Source organism: Coenobita brevimanus, chromosome 94 (assembly GCF_032717465.1).
Source record: "Coenobita brevimanus isolate Jiangsu-jjx chromosome 94, ASM3271746v2, whole genome shotgun sequence".
NCBI classification, from domain to species: Eukaryota; Metazoa; Arthropoda; class Malacostraca; order Decapoda; family Coenobitidae; genus Coenobita; species Coenobita brevimanus.
In genome coordinates this window covers 21111500-21135263 of record NC_137047.1, presented here as the reverse complement: position 1 = coordinate 21135263, position 23764 = coordinate 21111500, and the positions used below count along the sequence as shown (strand labels likewise).

The 23764-nt window shown below is 42.6% G+C and overlaps 1 protein-coding gene across 1 annotated transcript in view; it reads left to right on the top strand.

Moving 5' to 3' along the window:
* Positions 1-1600: 1600 nt before the first annotated feature.
* LOC145412850 (uncharacterized) overlaps positions 1601-23764 on the top strand; it is a 104843-nt gene continuing 82679 nt past the window's right edge. The window contains exons 1-3 of the mRNA XM_080282650.1: positions 1601-1628; positions 3230-3491; positions 16277-16408. Coding sequence (XP_080138776.1) covers positions 1624-1628; positions 3230-3491; positions 16277-16408 — 399 coding nt within the window. The 5' untranslated portion in view covers positions 1601-1623. The remainder of the gene's footprint in view (positions 1629-3229; positions 3492-16276; positions 16409-23764) is intronic.

Here is a 23764-nt window from a genome sequence, read left to right as displayed (position 1 = left end):
CACCACAGCTGCTGTCATCATCACTCATCACAATTGCTGTCTTTATCATGGCTGTCACCACAACCCCTTTTAGGCTAATTATCATCATTAGTCACCTCAACTGCTTTCATTATCATCACTGTCACCAGTCTTAATACAGCTATCATTACTACACCTTTTATAATTACTTAGTAATACATTTTATAAGAGGAATGGACAGACTGAAGAGCGAGATTATCCTTTCAAAGGTAGATAGAAACATCCTTTCCGGTGAATAATCCAGGTGATGAGGGATTTCGCGACGAATGTACGTACCTCACTCTTCGATTCGAAAGAATTTTTGGGAGAGTTATGACATTTACCCTTGACTTATATTTAAAAATTTTTTTTATCCCAGAATTATTCTAGGTCATTTATATGTAGGCTGCCTATAAACCCCCAAAACTGGTTTATTTCTAATACGGTCAAGATACGTCCGGCTATCTCCCCTGTCTTCCGACAGGAAAATGATGGATTACAGCAAGATCTAAAGACTAGATCTTGGATTACAGTATGCAGTCCACCGGATGCACGGCCAGATAACTCTTTTCCCCTGAAAAGGGAAAAACAACCATCAGAAGGGCAGTTTCACTGAGTTCACATCCAGATGAAGCCGGGGAACAAAAACATCGTATGTTGAATAAAATCGTGTGGAGGAAGCAAGGCTGAATTAAATAAGATGTTACCGTAAAGAAAATTAACGTTCATATTAAGCTGATGTGACATGAAAGAGGAGGAGGAGGGACTGTCGTTGCTGAGTAAGGAGAAGAGATGCTTGGAGAAAAGACAGACTCAAGACGCATCATCGATTAGAGAGGAGGGACCGATGACCCAGTAATAATAATAATAATAATAATAATAATAATAATAATAATAATAATAATAATAATGCGGCAAGAAGTCGGCAATTTTAGTGACCGTCTTCCCGGTCATTGACAGCAATGATGTTAATAGAATACTTAATGTTGGTAAGATTATGTAAACGGTACCTGTGCTGTAAGCGTTTGGAATATATATAAGGCATAAGAATAAAAAGCAAGTATATATATTAACTACTTTAAAATTATAATTCATGTCTTGTTGGTTATTATGTGTTAATTATTTATTTTTAGAACATAATATTGCAATAATAGTAGCATATTGGAGGTATCGTTCTTAAACTAGCAAACACATATTGATGCATCATGAACTGACAAAAAGAAACAGGCATAAGGTTTTCTTTTATCTCGTAAACATTCAGGGTTCTTTTGTTTACTAGGAGGTTGGTTTAAAGGGCAGTGTACGGAAGCCTGAATTGAAGGCATTTAACTCCATGGGAACGAGAAAATAACGGAGAATGAAAGCTCGCTGGCTAGATTGTGTATTGATGTTTAGTTTGGAGATCACCCATTAGCTGTAAAAGAGCATGAAAGCTAAACGACATGAGATAATAGACAGGCTCCTGAGGACGTGGGAAGATGGCTTCGGAGATGAGTTAATTGGTGTAAGGCACGCCAACACCAAGCAGCAAACTGATGAGAATAACAGTTAGCACTTGCAGATCAACACTTGTGATGAATAATGGATGACTGGAAGGATGAGAGGAGGGAAGACGATCAAAGTCAGATGAGGTAAATTGTGACGAGTGCAATATTTTCCTAATATATATAAAAATTGACATGTACTGTATATACTTACATTGGTATTGGGTCAGAGGTTTGGTGATAAAGTACCGGTAAATGTACTGAATGAGTTGGCACCTTGGGTTTGTAATGTTATAATTATTCACCATTTTGTATGCTCTTTCCACATATTTTTTTATTGTAGTAAAGTATGCAAACAGTTACACAGCCATTCAGGCCGTTTGTGGATAATGTTAAGCGGAAGCCACAGCTGGAATTCAGGTACCGGGTAGTGTGAAGTGTTTTCTGTTTATATCTCATCCATTGCTAACACTTTCGTTCTGTGAAACTTCCACTGTGAATGAATCCTAGGATTATTAGTAACCCCCAGGGAGGATTAATGACCTTAAAGGAGGGAAGGAATTATTCTGTGATGGAAGTGTCATAGAAGAAAAGTGTCAGCAAATGGTTAGATATAAATGGAAAACACTTCAGACTTGATTTCCAGTTGTGGCTTCTGCAAAATATTTACCCAGTTTTCTTACAAATCCATGTTTTTAAGGAAAATAATTTTACCAGGCAGTACTGGACGCTATCTATCAATCTATTGCCAGATGCCTTAATCCTGTAATGGGTGGCCACAAACAAATCCCCTCCATGTCACCGTGTCCCCTGCCATTTCACCGCCCTCCCCCCAGCTCACACTCCCATCTCTCATACCGGTATACCTCTCTACTCCATCCCTCCCTCTCATCCTTGGCCTCCCTCTCTCTCTCCCCCCATCCACTTTATTCACTTACACTCTCCTCATTAGTCTGTCACTCTCTGTCATCTCCATATTTCCAAACCACTTCAGTGTATTTCTCTTAATGCTTTCTGTCACATCCACATCCACACTGCAAAGCTGCTTCACTTCCTCATATGTCAGTCTGTCTGTCCATGTAATTCCACATGCCCCTCTCAAATAACTCAATTCCACTGCACGCACTCTTGACTTGTGTCCTTCCAACAAGGTCCAAGCTTCACTTCCATAGCTAATTCAGAGTTGGTATCACAATACGGTACTGTCATGCAGTGGCTTTTTTACGTCCATGCTCACTTCCCCATTTCTTATCACTTTTTTCAAAGAGTCAGCCACCTTTCTTCCCTGTTGTACCTTTCAAGCACTTCATCCTCCAAACTTCCATCCATCCTCATCACACTTCCCAAGTAGGCTGCTTAAATGCACTGATATTTTCCATTTCCTTACCATCCAACCACTTTGTACATTCAGTGACTTCATTTCTCTCGAAGGCCATAACTTTACTTACTGGTATCCCCACATTCACCTTTAGATTCCACTTGTTACACACTCTCCCAAAATCATTCACCAAGCCTTGCAGTTCCCCTTTGTCTTCACTTACCATGACAATACTGTACAGTATCATCTGCAAACAACAATACAGAAAGTTTCCAAACGCTGCCATCACTCATCACTCCACTGTACGCTGAGCTGACGCTCTGTGTATCTCTTGGGGGTGCATGTACCCCTGGTTGAGAAACACTGCTGTATTGTATGCTGTAGTTTGTCTGATTATATTATCATTCTAACTTGATAATCTCTCTTCCAGTTCAAAAAGTCAGTTATCAAGTTCTGTTCAAGCCATGGAGACTGAAGGCAGCTATGAAAGTCAGGAGAGTTCTGATTACCAAGAAAGGTCAAGTTCAGAGAGTGAAGAGGAAGATGACAGAGAAACTGTTGTTGAGACAAGCTATGAGGAGACAAGCTTCAACCATTCAACATATTCAGACAGAGGCAATGACAGCACTTCAGAATTGTCAGTCGACCCTGTAGTGTGGAAGAAATTTAAATTTCTTTCTTCAATACTAAAGGTAATCTGTATATTTGCCCTCAGTTTTATATACCAGTTATATAATTGTCATACCTGCATATATCTTAAAACTGTACTGGCAAGCTTGCATATTGCTGTATAGAACTACTGGCTAGCTGCTGTCACATTTATTTACCATTAGGGATAAAGCTTGGTATGCCACAAAGATGGCAACAATAAAACTTGATATAACGTACCGGGTACCTCAGTAGACTAGATACTGGATTTAACAGACATTACTAAGCAACCAGATTTCAGTTGGCTATAAAGAACAACATCTGTTAAAAGTGTGCATTGGACTGCAATAGGCCTAAATGTGTTTCATGAAGTGCAATGACAAGGATGTGAAGTAAACTGCAAAGGGGCAAAATTATGGGCCAAGATAGTGTAAAATGGGTATAATTTTCATTTTTATTATAGACACTACAATATGCTGTTGTACTCATTTATTTTCAAACATGTGCTTGAAATCCCACCTCATGGTGAGATCATTGGATATAATGGATATTCAGTTTTATTGGATCAGGTTTCCCCACCCAGTTAGTCCATTATAGTCAGGTTTTACTGTATTTACATTTAGCTCCCCACGTGTCAGCAAGTGGGTTGGTGGAAGGTTAGTGCCTCTCCCCGTAAAACAAATAACACAAAGTCAAATGGCCACCTCTCATGGGATTATGGCATCTGGCAATAGATAGAATGATAGATAGACATTTCTTTAAGTTAGCGGTTGGGTTGAATGCTTTTGCATTTTGTTATCATAGCTGTATATAGTTTAAAAGCATTACTAGTGATCAGTATTGTACACTTGTAAACACCTCCAACTAAAGTAAAGATGACTGAACTGAGTGCAAAAATAATTTTGAAATAAATCTGCAGAGTGGTTTGGGGTGTATGAAAAATGAAGATAGAGAGCATTATCTAAAACTTAATGGGATGAAGCCCACAGTGTGAGATGCATACACTTTGGCTGTGGGGTGGAGCCAAGAATTTCCAGTGACAGAATGATGAGTGAATTTATGCATGACCATTTCAATGGGTACCCATTTGATAGGCCACATACTTTATTCTCTCTAACAAGGAGAGTATGTTTTTACCCCAGTTTGTTTGTTTGTTAGCAGGATTATTCAGAAACTAAGAGAGATTTGGACCATATTTGGTGCGTAGGTAATGTCCCAAGGAACAATCAGTCAACTTTTGGGACCGGTGTTTGTTAGTTAGTTAGTTAGTTAGTTTGTTTGTTTGTTTGCAGGATTACTCAAAAACTAAAAGAGAGAGAGCTGAACCAAATTTAGTGGGTAGATAGCCCATGTCCCAGGGAACAATTGATTAACTTATATGGACTGATCTGGATTGTATCAAAGATTCTGGGTCTGCAAAACACTTTTTGCAAAACCCTAATCATTGATGAGAAAACCTCACCTATTATGAAGAGTGGTTTGGAAATCATGTTGCCCTTTGTGGAGAGGTGTACTCCACTGAGTGCCCCTCTAATTGTTTTCTATATCTGATTTCTGGAGTCCACTTCATTTGTTGGTGAAAAAAGAATAATGGTGATGAGGTTGATGAACTCTGTTATGACAGGATTAAGCTGTTCTGTTTAATTTGATAAGATTGGTATATTTATTGTATATTTTAACCCCTTCACCATGATGATGTACCCTGTGCATCATTTCTGGGCAGTAGGAGAACACGAGGACATATCCAAAATGCTATAAGCCAGTACATTACTATGGAGATAGCTTAGGGCTATGTAAAGCTTCCTTGCATCTCCTCTTACTTATTGTACAGTATATGATACTGAGAGGAAAGATAAGCTCTACCCATTTTTTACTATCCACCACTAAAAATCAATTAACTAATGCTTGCAGGGTGGTGAGCAGCTGTGGTGGAGGAAGTTTCAGTGTCTGTATGACCATGATCATAGATGCATTATTCTTGCAGATTATCCCTTATGTAGTGAACCATGGCTGAATTACAATCCATGCATCCAGGCACTGACTATGAACATAAACATATAATAGGGTACTGTACTGTGTGTGTATATATACATCCATCCATCCATCATCCAATCCTACACTGCCCCATGAGGAGCGTAGGAGCCCGGGGCTCGGCAGTTGGTCCCAACATTTAAGATGAGAGTGACCAACCTCACTCATCCCTGAGTGGCATTACATGAGCAATCAACCCCAACCATCCCTTGGATATAAACCTTCACCGGCTCAATCCGATTGGAGCACAATAATTCCCCACTAAACCACCAGGTGCCAAAATTTGGTTATATAGTTACCACACAGCATAGTAAATGGTTTCCTGGTGTACAGGAAACCATTTGGCTTGTCACTTAGTGTAGAGTCACCCACAGGCAGAAGGAAGAGGAAAGAATGAAGGAAAGAAAGACAGAAGAGGGAGTGTAAAGTCACCTGTTGGCAGAAGGACGAGGAAAGAATGAAGGAAAGAAAGACACAAGAAGATGGATGGAAAGATAACTCATCGCAAATTGACTTAGGACCTACACACAGAATTGCCATGGGAGAGTTGTCTGTCTTTGCTTTGTTTTTCCACCTCTACCAAATGAAGATTTTGGGCAAAAAGTAACTGGCAACTCCTCTGGCGTTGGCAGAAGGTGGTGAAACACTCAGCACATCAGTGCTTGCCCAGATGTGAGAGTGGGAGAATATGCTCCCGTCGCTCTGAGCTTGCACCTCCCTCTTTTTTTGTATACATTACTGTTTGCCCTGCTATTTTCTGAGAGTCGAGTTGTCATGCCTGGAAAGTACTGCTCAAGGGATGAGAGGGTCCGTATCATTGCATGGAGGCAGGATAATGTCCCTATCAACACGATTTGTGAACATACTTGACGTGCAAAGTCGACCATCTTGAAGATTCTTGCTGCAGCGCGTGGCGCCTGCCACCTGATGTACCAGAGCACAAGCATAGCGGTGGAAAGAAGAGGACGACTTCCAGAGGTACAGATACACTTCTGAAGAGGGAAGTAATCAAGAATCCTCGACTGACAGCAGCAGATGTGAAGAGAATGCATCCCCGGCTGTTACAGGACATCTCAATTTGAACTATCCAACACTACTTGCAGAAGAAGCTGGGTTTGCCAAGCCACACCGCAGCCAAGAAATTGCTTCTCACTGACCGCATGAAGAAGCAGCACATTCAGTTTTCCAAGAAGTATGCACACTGGACATCAGATGAGTGGAGAAAAGTTATGTTTTCCGATGAAAGCACATTTCAAGCGTTCCAGGTGCGTTCTGCCAAGGTTCGTTGCCCTGCCTCCTGTAGTTGATATGATCCTGCTTACGCGGTGCCGACTGTTAAGTACCCACAATCAGTAATGGTTGGGGGTGTTTCTCAGGTGAAATGAGAAGGGGAGGCCTCAACTTTCTTCCTAAGAACTTGATGATGAATGGTGGCCGGTACATTCAAGTTCTGCAAGATCATTTGTTAAACTTTTTTGCTATTCATGGGTGTGGCTTTTTCATACACAATTCAGCTCCATGTCACAAATCAAGAAAAGTGACAAAATGGCTTCAGGATAATCGAATTGAGGTCCTCGACTGCCCAGATCTAAATGCGATAGAAAACTACAGGGCAAAGATGAAGAAAATCATGGCAGATAAGAAGAAATTCAATCTGGACAACCTCAAGACTGAACTGACACATGTTTGGTGCAAAGAAATGTCCTTAGATTACTTTAGAGATCTAAGTGATCCCATGCCAGAACGCATCCAACTGGTCCTGAAAAACAAGGGAAACATGATTTCATATTAATGAATGGCATTTCCTGAACAAACATTGTGATGTACTATGATTTCTGTGTTTTTTAATACCTTGTGGGGGGAGATCCTAAGTCAATTTGCTGTAGCTGTATATATATATATATATATATATATATTATATAAATATGTGTGTGTGTGTACATATATACAGTATATCATCATCATCATCATCATATCATCCTCAGCCATTGAGGTCCACTGCAGGACCGGCCTATCCCTACCGAAGCAGGGACGATACAGCCAATGTATCTCTACCCAGTGGCTTAGGCTGCCTGGTAGAGACTGTATGTAGGGTGAGAAGTGCTTGTGAGTGTAACTAATTTTGGAGTGGCTTTGGATGTGTGTGTAGTCTGTGAACCAAGTGTAATCGGCCCGCCTTAAGCCAATTGGGTGGAAGCATACTAGTATGCAACACTGGTTCAACCACAGCACCCCTTATGTCAGCCAAAGTAGCAAGTGGTTCGCTGAATGCTTCCCAGAGTTTTTACAACTCTGGCGGGAGGTGAACCCGCATCCACAAACGTGCAAAATGCACACTGTATCGCTGTACCACAGAGGCTCGTATATATATATATATATATATATATATATATATATATATATATATATATATATATATATATATATATATATATATATATATATATACTGTGTTGTTGAGTGAAGACGAAGGGGAGCTGCAAGGTTTGGTGGATGAGTTTGAGAGAGTGTGTAACAAACGGAATCTAAAGGTGAATGTAGGGAAGAGTAAAGTGATGGTCTTTGAGAGAGGTGAAGTCAGTGAATGTACAGCGAGGTTGGATGGTGAGGAATTGGAAAATGTGAGTACGTTTAAGTACTTGGGTAGTGTGATGAGTAATGATGGAGGTTTGGAGGGTGAAGTGCTTGAAAGGGTACAGCAGGGAAGAAAAGTTGCTGGTTCTTTGAAAGCAGTGATAAGAAACAGGGAAGTGAGCATGGAAGTGAAAAAGTTACTACATGACAGTATTGTGATACCAACTCTGACGTACGGAAGTGAAGCTTGGACATTGTTGGAAGGACACAAGTCAAGAGTGAGAGCAGTGGAAATGAGTTATTTAAGAGGAGCCTGTGGATTCACGTGGAGAGACAGGCTGACGAATGAAGATATAAAGGAGCATTGTGGTGTTGATGTGGATGTGATAGGAAGCGTTATGAGGAACACACTGAGGTGGTTTGGCCATGTGGAGAGAATGGAGGGTGAAAGACTGACGAAGAGAGTGTATGTGAGTGAGGTGGAGGGGGGAAGAGGGAGGGGGAGGCCGAGGATGAGATGGAGGGATGGGGTGGAGAGGTATCTGAGAGAGAGGGGTGTGAGTTGGGAGCAGGGCAGAGAAATGGCGGGGGACAGGGCGACTTGGAGGCGATTTGTTTGTGGCCACCCCAAACGGGATTGAGGCGTCTGGCAATAGATAGATAGATAGATATATATATATATATATATATATATATATATATATACTGTATGTATACATACAGAATACAATGAACCCTCGATATAACAAACTAATTGGGAGGAGGGGTGGGTCGCTATATCCTAAAGTTCGCTATATACGACGGGTTCGGTATTTCTGGGGGATTACTGAACTCAGTTTGCTACCTAAGGGGAGTCATTCGGGCCTGGGTGCTCAGACATAACTTAAACTAACTCTGTGAAGTTTTACATTGAGAATTGAATGGTTTATGACATTTTATATGTAAATACAATACTGTATGAAGGTGAACATATAAATACAATATCTACAGTATAATAGGAGTACAGTATAAATTATGGCTGTTACAGTACACTTACTGTGCCAGGAAAGGATGCTGTTGAAGTACATTTACTTTGCCAGGAAGGGATGCTGTTGTCACTGTTGGCTGATTCCCAAACTTCCCCCTCATTTAGCGACCTTTGTTCGCAAAATCTGAGGGAAGTTTGGTCACAATTTGGCCGTTCATTATATCCGAAATTCGCAATACTGGGGTTCATTATATTGAGGGTTTACTGTATCTATAATAAGAATACAATATAATGTAGTACTGTTACTGTACACATCATGCTAGGAAGGGATGCTATTGTCACTGTGGGCTGATTCGCAAACTTTCCCCGCATTTAGCGACCTTTGTTTGCAAAATCCGAGGGAAGTTCAGTCGCGATTTGGCCATTTGCTATCTCCAAAATTGGCAATGTCAGGGTTCGTTATATCTAGGGTTTACTGTACAGATGTACGGTCAGGACCCAGTATATGACAGTTTGGGTTAATGATTGCAGAATGTGCTTATATGATAATTGTGTTGGTCACATATGACAGTCCTGTGTGTATGCATTGGTGCTTGCACAAGCTGACAGTCAGACATTTGAGCCAGGTTGCTCACTCATTGTTTTTATGCAATGTGATCATCTCCCTGTCATTCCATCTTGTGCATGCAAGGTCATTGCAACACTGTCATTGTCATTGTCACCAAATAATAGTGTAAGTGCACAACAAATAGTGCAGTGTGTTATATTAAGTGGAGTGATAACTTTTTGTGTGAAATACTGTATTGGAACTTGTGACTCGGAAATCGTGTCTGACATTGATGCTAAAGGATGCTGCAACTAGTGGAAAGTCTGGTGCTACTGAGGGCACCACGGGCAAGCCTAAAAGGGTAAGATTATTTGAAATTTTAGGTTACATGACCCTTGACCCCCCACTGTATCCCCAGTGAACCCATGTTAAATCAACATCGATTTATTATAAACTGGTATGTGATGGGGTTTCACTTCATATAACCTCATTGCATACCTGGTCATGACTGTAAACAGTACCACTAACATTTATGATAGACTATGACCACCCTGCATGGGTACTCAGCTTGTCAGTCACACATGACAATACAATCCAAATAATTTATCTGTCTGTCTACTGCCAGACGCCTTAATCCCACAAGGGGTGGCCACAAACAAATCGCGTCCATGTTGCCCTGTCCCATGCCATTTCACCGCCCTGCTTTCAGCTCACATCCCCCATCTCTCATATACCTCTCCACTCCATCCCTCCATCTCATCCTTGGCTTCCTCCTCCCTCTCTCCCCCTCCACCTCACTCACATATACTCTCCTCATCAGTCTCTAACTCTCCATCCTCTCCACATGGCCAAACCACCTCATTGTGTTTCTCCTTATGCTTCCTATCACATCCACATCCACACCACAACACTCTTTCACTTCTTTATCTGTCAGTCTGTCTCTCCATGTGACTCCACATGCTCCTCTCAAATAACTCATTTCCACTGGTGTCACCCTTGTCTTCTGTCCCTCCAACAAGGTCCAAGCTTCACTTTCATTTGTTAGAGTAGGTATCACTATACTGTCATGTAGTAACTCTTTCACTTCCATGCTCACTCTCCTGTTTCTTATCACTGCTCTCAAGGCACCAGCAGCCTTTCTTCCTTGTTGCACCCATTCAAACACTTCACCCTCTAAACATCCATTCCTATGCATCGCACTACTCAAGCACTTAAGCACACTCACAGTTTCCATTTCCTCCTCATCCAACCTGACTGTGCATTCACTGACTTCACTTCTCTCAAAAACCATAACTTTACTCTTCCCTATCTTCATCTTTAGATTCCGTTTCTTACACATTCTCCCAAACTCATCCACCAAGCTTTGCAGCTCCCATTCGTCTTCACTTAACAACACAGTCTCATCTGCAAACAACAGTACAGGGAGTTTCCAAACATTGCCCTCTTTCATTAGAGCCACTCCAACATCCACTGCCCTACCTTGTATCTCTTTTGTAACCCCATCGATATACAGATTGAACAGCCATGGAGACATGACACATCCCTGTTTCAATCCATCCTTCAAATAGAAAAATTCACTCAGTTCATTATTCACACGCACTTGAAACTTAAAACCCTCATACTTACATTCAGCAACTTCCCATCTAATCCATATATTCTTAATACTTTCCACATTCCTTGTTTATCCACCATGTCATATGCTTTCTCCAGATCCATGAAGGCCACATACAACTTCTTTCCCTTCTCAAGAAACTTTTCCACTAAAGATCTAGGAATGAAAATCTGATCTACACAATCTCTTCTCTTCCTAAAACCTCTCTGTTCTTCTCCAACTAATTTCCCTGTTATTTCCCTAACTCAGTCAATAAGTATCCTGCCATATACTTTTCCTGTTACACTAAGGAGACATATGCCCCTGTGATTACCACATACTTCTTTTTCCCCTCTTCTTTTGTATAGGGGAATAATTGTACCTGACTTCCAATCTTCTGGAACTCTACCCTCCTCCCAGGCTAATCTGCACATCTTCCACGTCCATTCTGCTACTATCTCTCTCACATTCTTTAGCATTTCACGACACACTCCATCAATTCCTGGGGCTTTCCCCATTTTAATTTTCTTCATTGCTTCCACAACTTCTATCCTACTGATTTCTTCCTCTCTTCTCACAACCCTCCATCTCCCAGCCATTCCCCTGCCACTTACACTCACATTACTTTCATTCTCTCTGTTCAACAATTCCTTAAAGTATTCTCTCCATCTGCTCATTTTTTCTCCCTTCTTCACTAGTAAACTACCATTTTTATCTTTCATTCCCCATCTAACTTCTTTGGCACCCTGTCTAACCCTCTTTACCTCTTTCCAGAACATTTTCATACATTCCCTCCACTTTGCACTCAAAATCCTTCCAAATTCCTTATCCACTCTCTTCTTACTCTCTCTTACTAATCTTTTCACCTCTCTTTTCCTCTCTACATATAAGTCTCTCTTCCATCTCTCACCTTCTCCCACACCCCTTTTTCTCATCCACTCATTATATGCTTTCTTCTTTTGTGTCACAGCATCTCTCACCTCATCATTCCATCATGCTGTTCCCTGCACCCCCTTTCGTCTTCTCTTCACCCCACACACCACCTCACATGCTGCACAGATTTCTTCTGTGAATATCTTGCACATGTTGCACGTCCCCCATCTGCTCCAATCCATATTTACCCAATCACTCCTCCACTTCCCTCTTATATTCTGCCATTTTTTCATCCTCATGTAACATTTCCACCTTCATTGTATGAACTGCATCCACCTGTCCTTCCCTTCTTCTATTTCTTCATTTCATTTGGACCTTGATTCTTACCACGACCAAGTGGTGGTCAGAAAGTCCACTCCCCCAGCCTCTAAATACCCTTGCATCCATTACACACCTTCTCATCCTGTCATCCACACACATATAATCAGTCATTGCCTTCTGTTCATTCAGTTCACCACCCACACTTCTCATCACTTGCCACGTATACCTATGGATCATTTTGTGCCTGAGGAGGATATTGGCTATCACCAACCCCCTCCTGGCACAAATGTCCACTAAAGCACTGCCAATCTCAACCATCTCTGCAGGCACACCCCACTCATCAACTACTTCATCCACTTTCACAATTCCTACTTTACCATTCATATCTCCAATAAAAAACACTCTTTCATTCCCATCAGACTTTTCCATGCCCACTTCCACATTAGTCCAGAACTCTTCTCTCACTCAGCTTGCATGATCTTGTGTCGGTGCATTCATGCATGCAATCGCTTACATTTGTAGTCCAACTTTCAATCTTACCCACACAGTCCTTGAGCCAACTGATCCATACCCTCTTATACTCTCCTTCCATCTGTTACTCACAACAATACGCACTCCTTCTTTTACCCTCTCATTCTCACCTACTCCTGCCCATATACCCCATCTATACCCTTATTCTTTCACACTTTCACCTTTCCATTTAGTTTAAGTTAATCCACATACATCCACTTTTGCACCCTCAAACACCTGGACAATCTCTCATCTTTCACCTCATCATTTGCACCCCTTACATTCCATGTAGCCATCCGGACCATGACCTTTGTTCAGTCCTTAGTCGTCACCTTTTGGTCAGTCCTGGTCCGAGGCTTCTTGTTTGTATTTTTAGTTAGTTGTTTTGCGGGAAGGGGCACTAACCCTTCGCCAACTCACTTATTGGCACGTAGGGAACACGTGTTGGTTAGTTATAAGGTTACCACCCAGCACTGTAAATGCTTTCCTGGTTTACAGGAAATCACTTGGCTTGCCACTCAGTGTATAGCCACCCTGAAAACAGAGTACCACTATGCTAAGTGGATTGATGATGAGCGCCCACACCTATCCCAAGTAATATGGTATGAAATCACACATGACAGTACTGTACACTCCAAATGCTGTAATAGGATGGCGTTACCTCAGTCCAATTGATGTAATGTAATGTTCAGTTCCGCTAAAATCATCATTTATACAGTGATGTAAATGAAGCCAGTATCTTTAGCAGCATTGTGGGAGCACCAATCAGCTCACCATATGGTGTGTGTCTACTTTCCATGTGTCTCAGCAATGGTTAGGTTGTTTCCCCTCCCCCTTATTGTAATTTTTCGTCATTATATTTACATTCCGCATGTCATTAAGTTATTCATGGTGTTGTGGGTAAAGGTAAATATTGGTGATAAGGGTGAGTATTTAAGTTGTGGCATTATAGTGTAGTAGTGCAATTTGCATCCTATCCTACACATGAGTCTTGTTCTATACATGACAATTTAGAAGTGTACAGTACATTGCACCCACGTATGGTATATTGCACACTTTTTAACTTGCGTTTATGCAGCAAGCATTTTCATTAATTTATATGTGTATGTGCTTATTTACTTTTATTTTGGTGGTGCCTCTGGGTCTGTCTGGATCACCACCTCAGAGTGATGATCTGTACAAAATACACTTCTCTTTTTTTTCACCGTATTCAAATATTTCATTAACCTCAACTGTAATTCTAAACAGAGGCAATTACCACAACTTTCATTGACAGCTGTTGTTTTTCATTTCCGACATTTTTCAGATTTTATACAAATATTTTTCCAATTGCACTATGACTCAAGACAACTTTACTGTACCATATGAAAGATGACACTGCATTTCATCGCTGGATTTACACAAACATCACCCATATATCATACATGCACTGAATAAATATTTCTGGCTATCATTGACCATTCATATAGCTTTGAGAAGTGCATAATTTATTGCTTCAGCACACAGCAGCCTCCCACACCACTGTCACTACGTGCATAAATGCAGTTGCCCATAGATAAATAAAAGTCACCTCAGCAAGATATTACAACACGTGTAACAATATTCCACCATCAGTAACAGCAAGCAGATAAAGACAGCAGATCCGTACACGAGTCACTGGTCAGTGAGCAGCAGTGAGGAACCTAGTCTGTAGCTCCCTTCATTTGAGCAAAAATATACTTTGTCTGCTCAGAAACACAACGTAAAAGGTCAGACAGAGTGATTCAGTATAGACTTTGCTGCTGACACCACCCATCCTTATTCTTTCATAGGTAAGTACTGTTCTATGATTGACATTTCAAACTGCTGGAGCCACTGCTTTTGTTATCCCAGGGTTTTCTAGATGTAAACCTCGTGGACTGCAAAAAACTGCTCACTTCAGCTGGGCACTATCAGAGATCTTTTGTAGGAATTATGTTGGAGGACTGTCTGTAGTGTGATAGTGAGATGTATGAGCAAAATAAGCACATTACAATGTGGGGTATAGTGGACTGTTTTTTAGCTGTTTATAAGTTGTATTGGCCTTGAAGCTGGGAAGGTTGATTTCCACCTCATATTTTGCCTAGGTGTTCTTGTGTCTCTCTGGGAAGGGTAATTTCTGAATGATGAATGTCATGTGGGGGATCGTGAAGGATGCTGTTTTAACGGCTAGAGCTTTTGGATGGCTGTGGTGCCTATACGTTTGTAAAGTGCAGCTTGGGTTTAAGGAGAAGCACTGATGTACAAGGTCTGTTCAGAAAGTAACTGCCCTTAGGTTGAGTTAGGCCACCACTTCTCAGTGTAGGTCCCTTCTGGCTTGACACATTTAGACCAGTGTTTTTTCCCTTGCCTTGAAAATTTTTCAAAGCTGGTTCTCAGTATCTCCTGCAGGTGCTTTGTCACATTCGTTGTGATCTCTTCTCTCGGATGAACGTTGTTCAAGACGGGCATATTGCAATCCAGACTCTCTGAAGACTGTTATCATTGGAGATGAGACTTGGGTGTATGGGTGCAACCCAGAAACCAAAACACAGTCTTCCCAGTGGAAGCATGGAGGGTTGCCTCAGCCAAAAAAAGCACAACAGGTCCACAGCAAGGTGCAGTGCACCTGCATATTGACAGTTTTTTTTCAACTCCGTTTGTTTTGTACATTGTGAATTTACGCCAGAAGGTCAGACTGTCAGCAAACATTACCACCCCAGTATTATCCATTGTCTTCATGATGCAGTTTGGTGGAAGAGACCAGACCTTTGGAAAGTGTCAAGTTGGAAGCTGCGCCATGGCAACGCCCCCAACCATTCTTTTCCTCTGATTCAGGAATTTTTGGCCAAACACAATATCCCACAGTTCTGGCAGGCTCCCTACTCACCAGACATGGCACCGTGTGACTTTCAGTTATTCCCCAAGCCAAAAACTTTGCTGACGGGTTCCCGATTTGAGACAAGAGAAGAGATCATGAATGTGGCGAAGCATGTACAGGGGATATCGAAAACCGGCTGTGAAAAATGTTTCAGGCGGCGGAAAGAATGCTGGGCTATGTGTGTCAAGTCTGAAGGGGCCTACTTTGAGGGGAATTAGTGTCCTAGCTCAGCAGGTTAGCTATTTATATTTTTAGAACTTAAGGTTGGATGCTTTCTGAACAGACCTCATATCCAGATGGCAAAGCTGCATGGTTACACGAATATCCCTCAGCCATCCCCTGTCTCCCCAAAGGAGGCTTGTGAGGTGCAGTATCAGTGCAAAGCTTTGCTCCCAGAGACATACTTCTAAACTACTGGAAATGAAATTTAGAGCATTTGAAACATAGGTTTCGTGTGAGGTAAGACTGATTAAAAATCCTAATTATGATCCATGTAGCCCCTCTTTTAGACTTTTTAATGATTGGTGTAATTTCCAGGAGACGCAGCACAACTTACGAGCAATGGATGACCTCATATTCGAACATCAGAGGCTCAGTAGTCAACCCCAAACTCAACATCTTAGTAGTCTTCCAGCTCCTACTTCACAGCCCTCTGATCACATCCCTCAGGTAGTAGATGAAGGACCATTTCTGCCTTATAGTTTAGGGATATATGCTCACTAAGCCAGATCTTGGAACACAAGTAGCATAGGTAGTGACAGGACATAACCATCACCCTCATTGCACCTGATTACTGAAAGAGAATGTGGAGGCTTGGACTTTACCCTAGGTACTCTGTCAGAAGTAAAAAATGAAAAGAAGGGAGAGGGAGACTGGGGATCTTGTATTCATGGAATTATTAGGAGAATATGGACAAATGCACCAGTGATTGATAGCCAAGAGAACTTAAAAATACATTGGTATATACATTCTCCACTGTTGGATGATTGGTGAATCGTGAAGTAAATGTACTAAATGTGCAGTGTCTTAAAATTACCAGATACAGCACTGCCCATAATGATAGTCACACATTCTTTAAGAAAGAAGTACTGAAATCTTTTACAGTATTTCAGAATTAGAGAAGAAGTATTGGAAAAATGTCTGTAGGAATTTATCAGAGTTTTGCAAGCACAGATATGGTACAATGCAAAACTTTACTGGGGGTATGCTGGCAAATGCTTCTAAAATTAAAATCCTGCTGTCTGTTATCTGCTGGTAGTATGACCTGAAACTCATTACTGTATTTCAAAGAAGTTTTGTTCACCAAAGAAGTTTTGTTCACATTATAGGGAGATCTTATGTACTGCATGGTACAGTTGTGATAGGGAGTTGTATCACAATATTCAGAATACTGTACTTCAGTCAAGCCCTGCATAGGTAATATCTGCCAGATATACAGTATAATTGGTCTTCAGTGTGCTACAAATTGTTGTTGTCCATCTGTCTGTCCATTACTAGATATACACCTTAATCCCATGAGGGGTGGCTGAAAGATCACCTCCATTTCACTCTGTCCTTTGCCAGTAGGCTGCCCTTCCTCCATCACATCTCCCTTCTCATGTTGTTTTACTATATACAGTACTGTGTATTGTTGTACTATATTATGCTATAATGTTAAAGATTTAGCAATGCTTATATCATGGTATTTGTCATAATTACTGATGGGAAGTACAGGTACCTCATGGTTTACATGAGTTTAAATTACACATTTTTAAAATAACACAGTGTAAGAAAATCTGTTTTTTTTATTTATGTTTCCCTTAAAATAAGACAATTTAAGAAAAATGAAACGTGCCATGGGGCATTTAATTTTGCTGCCACCAAAGGTCTCACACTGTCTTCCAGCGCTAGAGGATGGAAAACACCAAACACACATTCACTGTTGTACCAACTTTGTGTCAACATCACTGTGCAGCCTGACCAGTGTTTTACACCATTTTTTCGATACCTAACCTACCCTCATCTAATTCATCATGGCCTCCAATTGTCCTTCTAACTCTGGAGTTAATGGAAGTGCAATGCTGGCAGAGCTTTGATGCTACCATGAGATGTTGAGGGAAAAACAGAGGAAAACCACCCAGATCACCAAGCTAAACTGAGGAAGCCAGAGCCAGCTGTTGGATGCGAGTCAGAGCAGGAAACAGATTTGGATGAGTTGTGATGTGAGCTGCCTGTGCCTCTCCTCTCTGTCTGTACAGTGTGTGTACATAATTCATGTGTTATTAAGAGTATGGCATTACAGTATAACTGTGTTTTATTGACTACATACAGTAATCCCGTGATTAACCAACGTAGTAGAACGAAAGGCATATCCGGATATGGGCAATGTCCAGATACGGAGCAATATCCTCTGTTGTACCCATATCCTACCTATACCCAACCTACTACCTGTACCCAACCTATATGTACGGTACCCCTCCTAATTTTGACAGTGTTCTGCCATCTTTTGGCTCTTTTTAGATATCAAAACACACAATGCAATATGCAGTATAATCCCTAACACTAAGAAAACAGTGCATAAACAACAACAAAAACAAAAAAACCATTCCATTATGCACAGTACCCCTTCTAGTTTTGGCTGTGTTTTGTGATCTTTTGGCTCTTTTTAAACATCATAACACACGTTGGAATATGCCGTATAATCCTAAACACTAAGAAAACAGTGCATAAATAACAACAGCAACAAGAAAACAGTATGCATAACTCTACCACTATGTACAGTACCCCTCTTAATTTTGGCAGTATTCTGTGGTCTTTTGGCACTTTTTAGACATCATAACACACTTTAGAATATGCAGTATAATCCTAAACACTAAGAAAACAGTGCATAAACAAAAAAAAAGTATGCAAAACCCTACCAATATATTCAGTACCCCTTCTGATTTTGGCAGTATTCTGTGGTCTTCTGGCTTTTTTTAGACATCAAAACATACATTGGAATATGCAATATAATCCTAAACACTAAGAAAACAATGCATAAACAACAACAACAACAACAAAAACAAAGCTACCAATATGTATGCACAGTACCCCTCCTAATTTTGGCAGTGTTCTGTAGTCTTTCAGCTGTTTTTTGACATCAAAACATACATTGCAATATGCAATAAAATCCTAAACACTAAGAAAACACTGCATAAACAAACTAACCAACAAAATAACTATATGCACAGTACCACTCCTAATTTTGGCAGTGTTCTGTAGTCTTTCGTCTGTTTTTAGACATAGGAACACACATTGCAATATGCAATGTAATCTTAAACATTAACCCCTTAACCGCGGGTGTCATTCCAGAATGACATTGCAAAAACTGGACCAAACCGCTTGTGTCATTCTGGAATGTTTGTGAATATTTTGAATACCGCGCGTTTTTCCGCGCGCCAATTGTTTCAAGGGAGAGTAGCTATTAAGTTCTTTCACTCCAGCCGACCCCCACCTCCCTCCTCCCACCCCCCAGGCCCCCACCTCCCACCCCCCGGGCCCCCCCACCCCACCCCTGACCAAACACGCATCAGTATCTGTCCAGCTGTGTGAGTGACAACAGCGCTGATGTGGCAGTGAAGTGCGGGCAATTACAGTGCCTTTTACCTGCCTCAGTGAACACAGAGTGGGTGTTTATCGTATGTGCAGTGTTCATGTATGTTTATAGTATTATTATCAGAATGAGGTTGGCATTTGGTAATGGTGTGTGAGCGAAAAATAGTGATTTTAGATAGCTCACTTCTGATGGCACTGCCCATCCAGTGATAGTCAACGAAATCATGAAACCTACATCATTGCAAAGCCGAAGGTTAGTACTTTCTAATGGTACTTTATTTTTTGCTCTAGATTTATTCTGTGCAGAGTTATAAAGGTTTAAAGTTTGTTTACATTTTGGCTGGAACCCCCGCGGGGGGGGCCAGTCGCGTCAAAACAATGCCTGCGGTTAAAGGGTTAAGAAAACAATGCATAAACAGTAAAAGTTATTTTAAAAAACACAGTACACTTACCATCCAGTGAACGGCAAACTGGCGTCATAACCCGCCAGGCAGCAGCAGGTGTACAGGTATCCCATGTGGTCTGTTGACTAACACTGCCACTAGCAAAGGTCAAAGAACTCCTCCTCTTCCTCCTCCATCTGGTTAAGCCGGCTGATGAGCGGGGACGTTTGGCAAGGTGATGGAGTCCTACCCACCTCAGGACTCTCTGAAGACAGCCGCAAGCTCATGTCTAATGGTGACCCAACAGCTGTTGGCGTGCTCAGTTGAGGGTCCAAGAGTGAAGATTGGGGTCGAGAGGGTGGTGGTGGTGGTGGGGAGAAGGGGCTGGCATTCATGGGGGTGGCGGGCTTAAAGGAGTTGATCTTCATCTGACAGTAGGTGCAGCAATTCTGTTAGAGGATGACAGTGTCCCTGACTGCCCGCAGATTCATTGCCAGCTTGAGTGGCACCGACTCTCCGTCGCAATGAAGGTGCTCAGCATATTTGAGCACTTGCTCAATGCGGCCCGTAGCTCATCAAGATGAGGGAGTGATGGAGAGGTGGGGTGGCCAGAGTCAGGATCCTTGTCCTCATCCTCGTAGCATTCCTCTGTCAGCCCTGCAGAGACAGCAGCGGCTGTTTCCTCATCAGACAGCGTCTGATAACCTAGATCGCCACTGTCGTCAACCAACCAAGCCCTCACATCATTGGTTTCCACATCCTTGCTTGCGTTTTGGAGCTGGAAGTAGAAATCGTCCACATCAAATTGTTCAGAGTCATGCACAGCCTCTCATCTCCTCTCATCTCTGAATGAGACGAGACCAACCACTTTCCACGGTTTTGATGGAGACTTCCTTCCAAGCCTTGGGCCAATTGAACACCACAGACTCGATGTTGTAGTGCCGCAGATTCTCCATGGTCCGCTTCCTACCTATGTCAACCCCTTCCTTGTCCTCAAGCACCACCATCACCTCGTCAAGATAGGCTGCCATGATAACACCTTGGTCAGTTGGTTAAATGAGAGCAGTTGTATGGTGGTGGCAGAATCCATCCATCCATCCATTATCCAATCCTACATTTCCCCATGAGGAGCATAGGAGCCAGGGGCTAGGCAGTTGGTCCCGACATTTAAGATGAGAGTGGCCAGCCTCTCTCATCCCTGAGTGGCATTACGTGAGCAATCAACTCCAACCATCCCTTGGATATAAACCTTCACCGGCTCAATTCGATTGGAGCGCAATAATTACCCACTAAACCACCAGGTGCCAAAATTTGGTTATATGGTTACCACCCAGAGTAGTAAATGGTTTCCTGGTGCACAGGAAACCGTTTGGCTTGTCACTCATTGTAGAGTCACCCACAGGCTAAAGGAAGTGGAAAGAATGAAGGAAAGAAAGACAGCAGAGGGAGTGTAAAGTCACCCGTAGGCAGACGGACAAGGAAAGAATGAAGGAAAGAAAGACAGATGAGAATGGAAGGAAAGAAGGATGGAGAGGAAAGGGCAGACACCCGAGAGCAGCACTACATTGAGTGAGTGGATGGTGAGCGCCCCCACCTACCACAAAACATGGACCTAATATGGCCGTTATCAGCAACCAAATCCTTCTCTGACGGATGCGCAGGGGCATTGTCGAGGATCAGGAGAGCCTTCACCTGGCTGTGAGGTACACCAAGTTCCTCTGTTTGACAATGGATAACTTCCTTGACAAAGTGTCTGTGGAACCAATCTCTGAAGATCTTTGCGGTAAACCAGGCCTTCACAGAATGATACCCCACAACAGGCAGGCTATCCATCAAACCATGGAGATAACCTGGCTGTTTTGCATGTCCAACAATAACAGGTTTGAGGCAGTGCATCCACTTAGCATTGGCACAGCGCAACAGCGAGACATTTTGTTTGGACAACTTTTAACCAGTCACAGTCTTCTCCATCTTTTCCGCCAGGGTGTTGGCTTGCAAGGAGCAGAAGAACAGGCCAGTTTCGTCAACGTTGTACATTTGACCGAGAGCAAGGCCCTACATCTCGAGCAGGCACTCCGTTTTCTGGCGAAATGGCTGAATATCCTCCACTGTCGCGCCCAAAGCCCTGCCATGTGCCCTACGGCCAGTAAGTCCATGCCGAAGTTTGAACCGGAAGATCCAACCCTTGGATGGATTGAAGTCATGCATGTTGTGCAGGCGTGCAAACTCCTCAGCTGCAGCCTTCAACTTGGTCCCATGTACAAGCACTCCGGCACCCCGATGTTGGCTGAACCAAACAAAAGTTGACTGGTCATTGCTGGCATGGCTGGGCTGGGACCTTCTGGTCACCTTTTTGAGTGGTATCGCCATAGTCCTGTCCGTACCAAGTCAGCTTGTCCTGTGATTTCTTGATATCAAACAAGGTTGAACGGGCCAGGTCATGTTCATGCAGAATTTATGAAGTTGGCCAGCCTGCATCAGCTTTGCCCAATATCTCATGTTTCTTCTCCATAGTCAAAACCCTCCTCTTGTGTTTCTCAGGTGGTGGTGGGGCCATCATCACATACATGAGAACACCACAGAGGAGGATTAAGGCCTGCAGAAGGTAGGGCACCACCACAAACACAACAGTGGAAGCTACCATTGTTTTACTTCAGCCAAGCACGTCCCCACATGGAGAGACAAAGGCAGGAACTGAAGTGTGGTAGTGCTGGGGAGTGTACAGCATTGCCATGTCTCCACCTACGCTTGGCTATAAGTATGCAAGCAAAAGCGACACACTGACCTATGAGTGCAAGGACCCTTTCTGCTCACTCAGGCAAATGTTGCAACTTGGCAGAAATGCTGGGTCCCTGTACTTCATGGGCCTAAGGAGTGCCCGAGTAATCCGGACAGCATTATGACTTTGACCATTCTGTAGGGAGGCAGAAGGCCGTGCGTGGCCGGGAGTTTCCGACTAATCCAGGTGGCCAGAGGATTTCGATCATTTGTCAGGGAGCCGGACAGCCATTCTCGCTCAGCTTGTGGGTTACGATCTGTTTTCCTCACGCACTGCCAGAATGTTACGGGTGATCAGGGTGGCCAGAGGATTTTGACCATTCGGTGGGGAGCTGGGTAGCCATTCTTGCTCAGTTTGTGGGCTATGATTTGTTTTCCATGAGCACTGCTGGTATGTTTCCAGTGATTAGGGTGGCTGGGGTATTTTTACAAATCGGTAGGGAGCCAGACAGCCTTGTTTACTCTGCTTGTGGGTTACAGTCTATTACCTGTGCATGGACAGAGAGGCAGGTGAGTCACCCAATGGAACTTTTTTTTTGTTTTAATTTGTGGGCCAGCCAACCAGCTGGGGAGGGCCTGCGGACTTTGGCCATTCAGGTGGGAGCTGGACAGCCATTCTCACAGCTTGTGGGTTACGATCTGTTTTCTCGCACGCTGCCAGTATGTTACCGGTAATTAGGGTGGCTGGGGGATTTCGACCATTTGGTACAGAGCCAGACAGCCATGTTTGTTCAGCTTGTGGGTCACTCTATTACCCGTGTATGGACAGAGAGGCTGGTGAGCCACCCAACGGACTTTTTTTTATATTGTAGGACTGCCGGCTGCCGATGCCAGAACTTTTATGTCCTGGTATGGACAAATAAATCCAGATATGGACCTAATAGAGCCAAGGCCCAACGTCTGTATGTGGAACATGACCGGATACGGAGCGTCCAGATAATTGAGGGATTGCTATAGTTCTCAAGAAAGTTCACAGAACCTAACTCCTTCACTTAATATGTATTCTTATGGGAAAATTGTTTAAATTACACAAGCTTCATGTTACATAACTTCTGGACCACAATACTCTCGTAAATCAAGAGGTACCCCTGAACCTCCCCATCTTGAACCTGTCAGGGTGACATAATGGCACTTTGATAGGGCAGACTGGGATGGATTCAGAAATTATCTTGCTGACATTCCATCTGCAGGTAGGTGGGGGCGCCCATCATCCACTCACTCAATGTAGAGTGATGCCATATGAGCTTTACACTGAATGACAAGCCAAATGGTTTCCTGTACCCAGGAAACC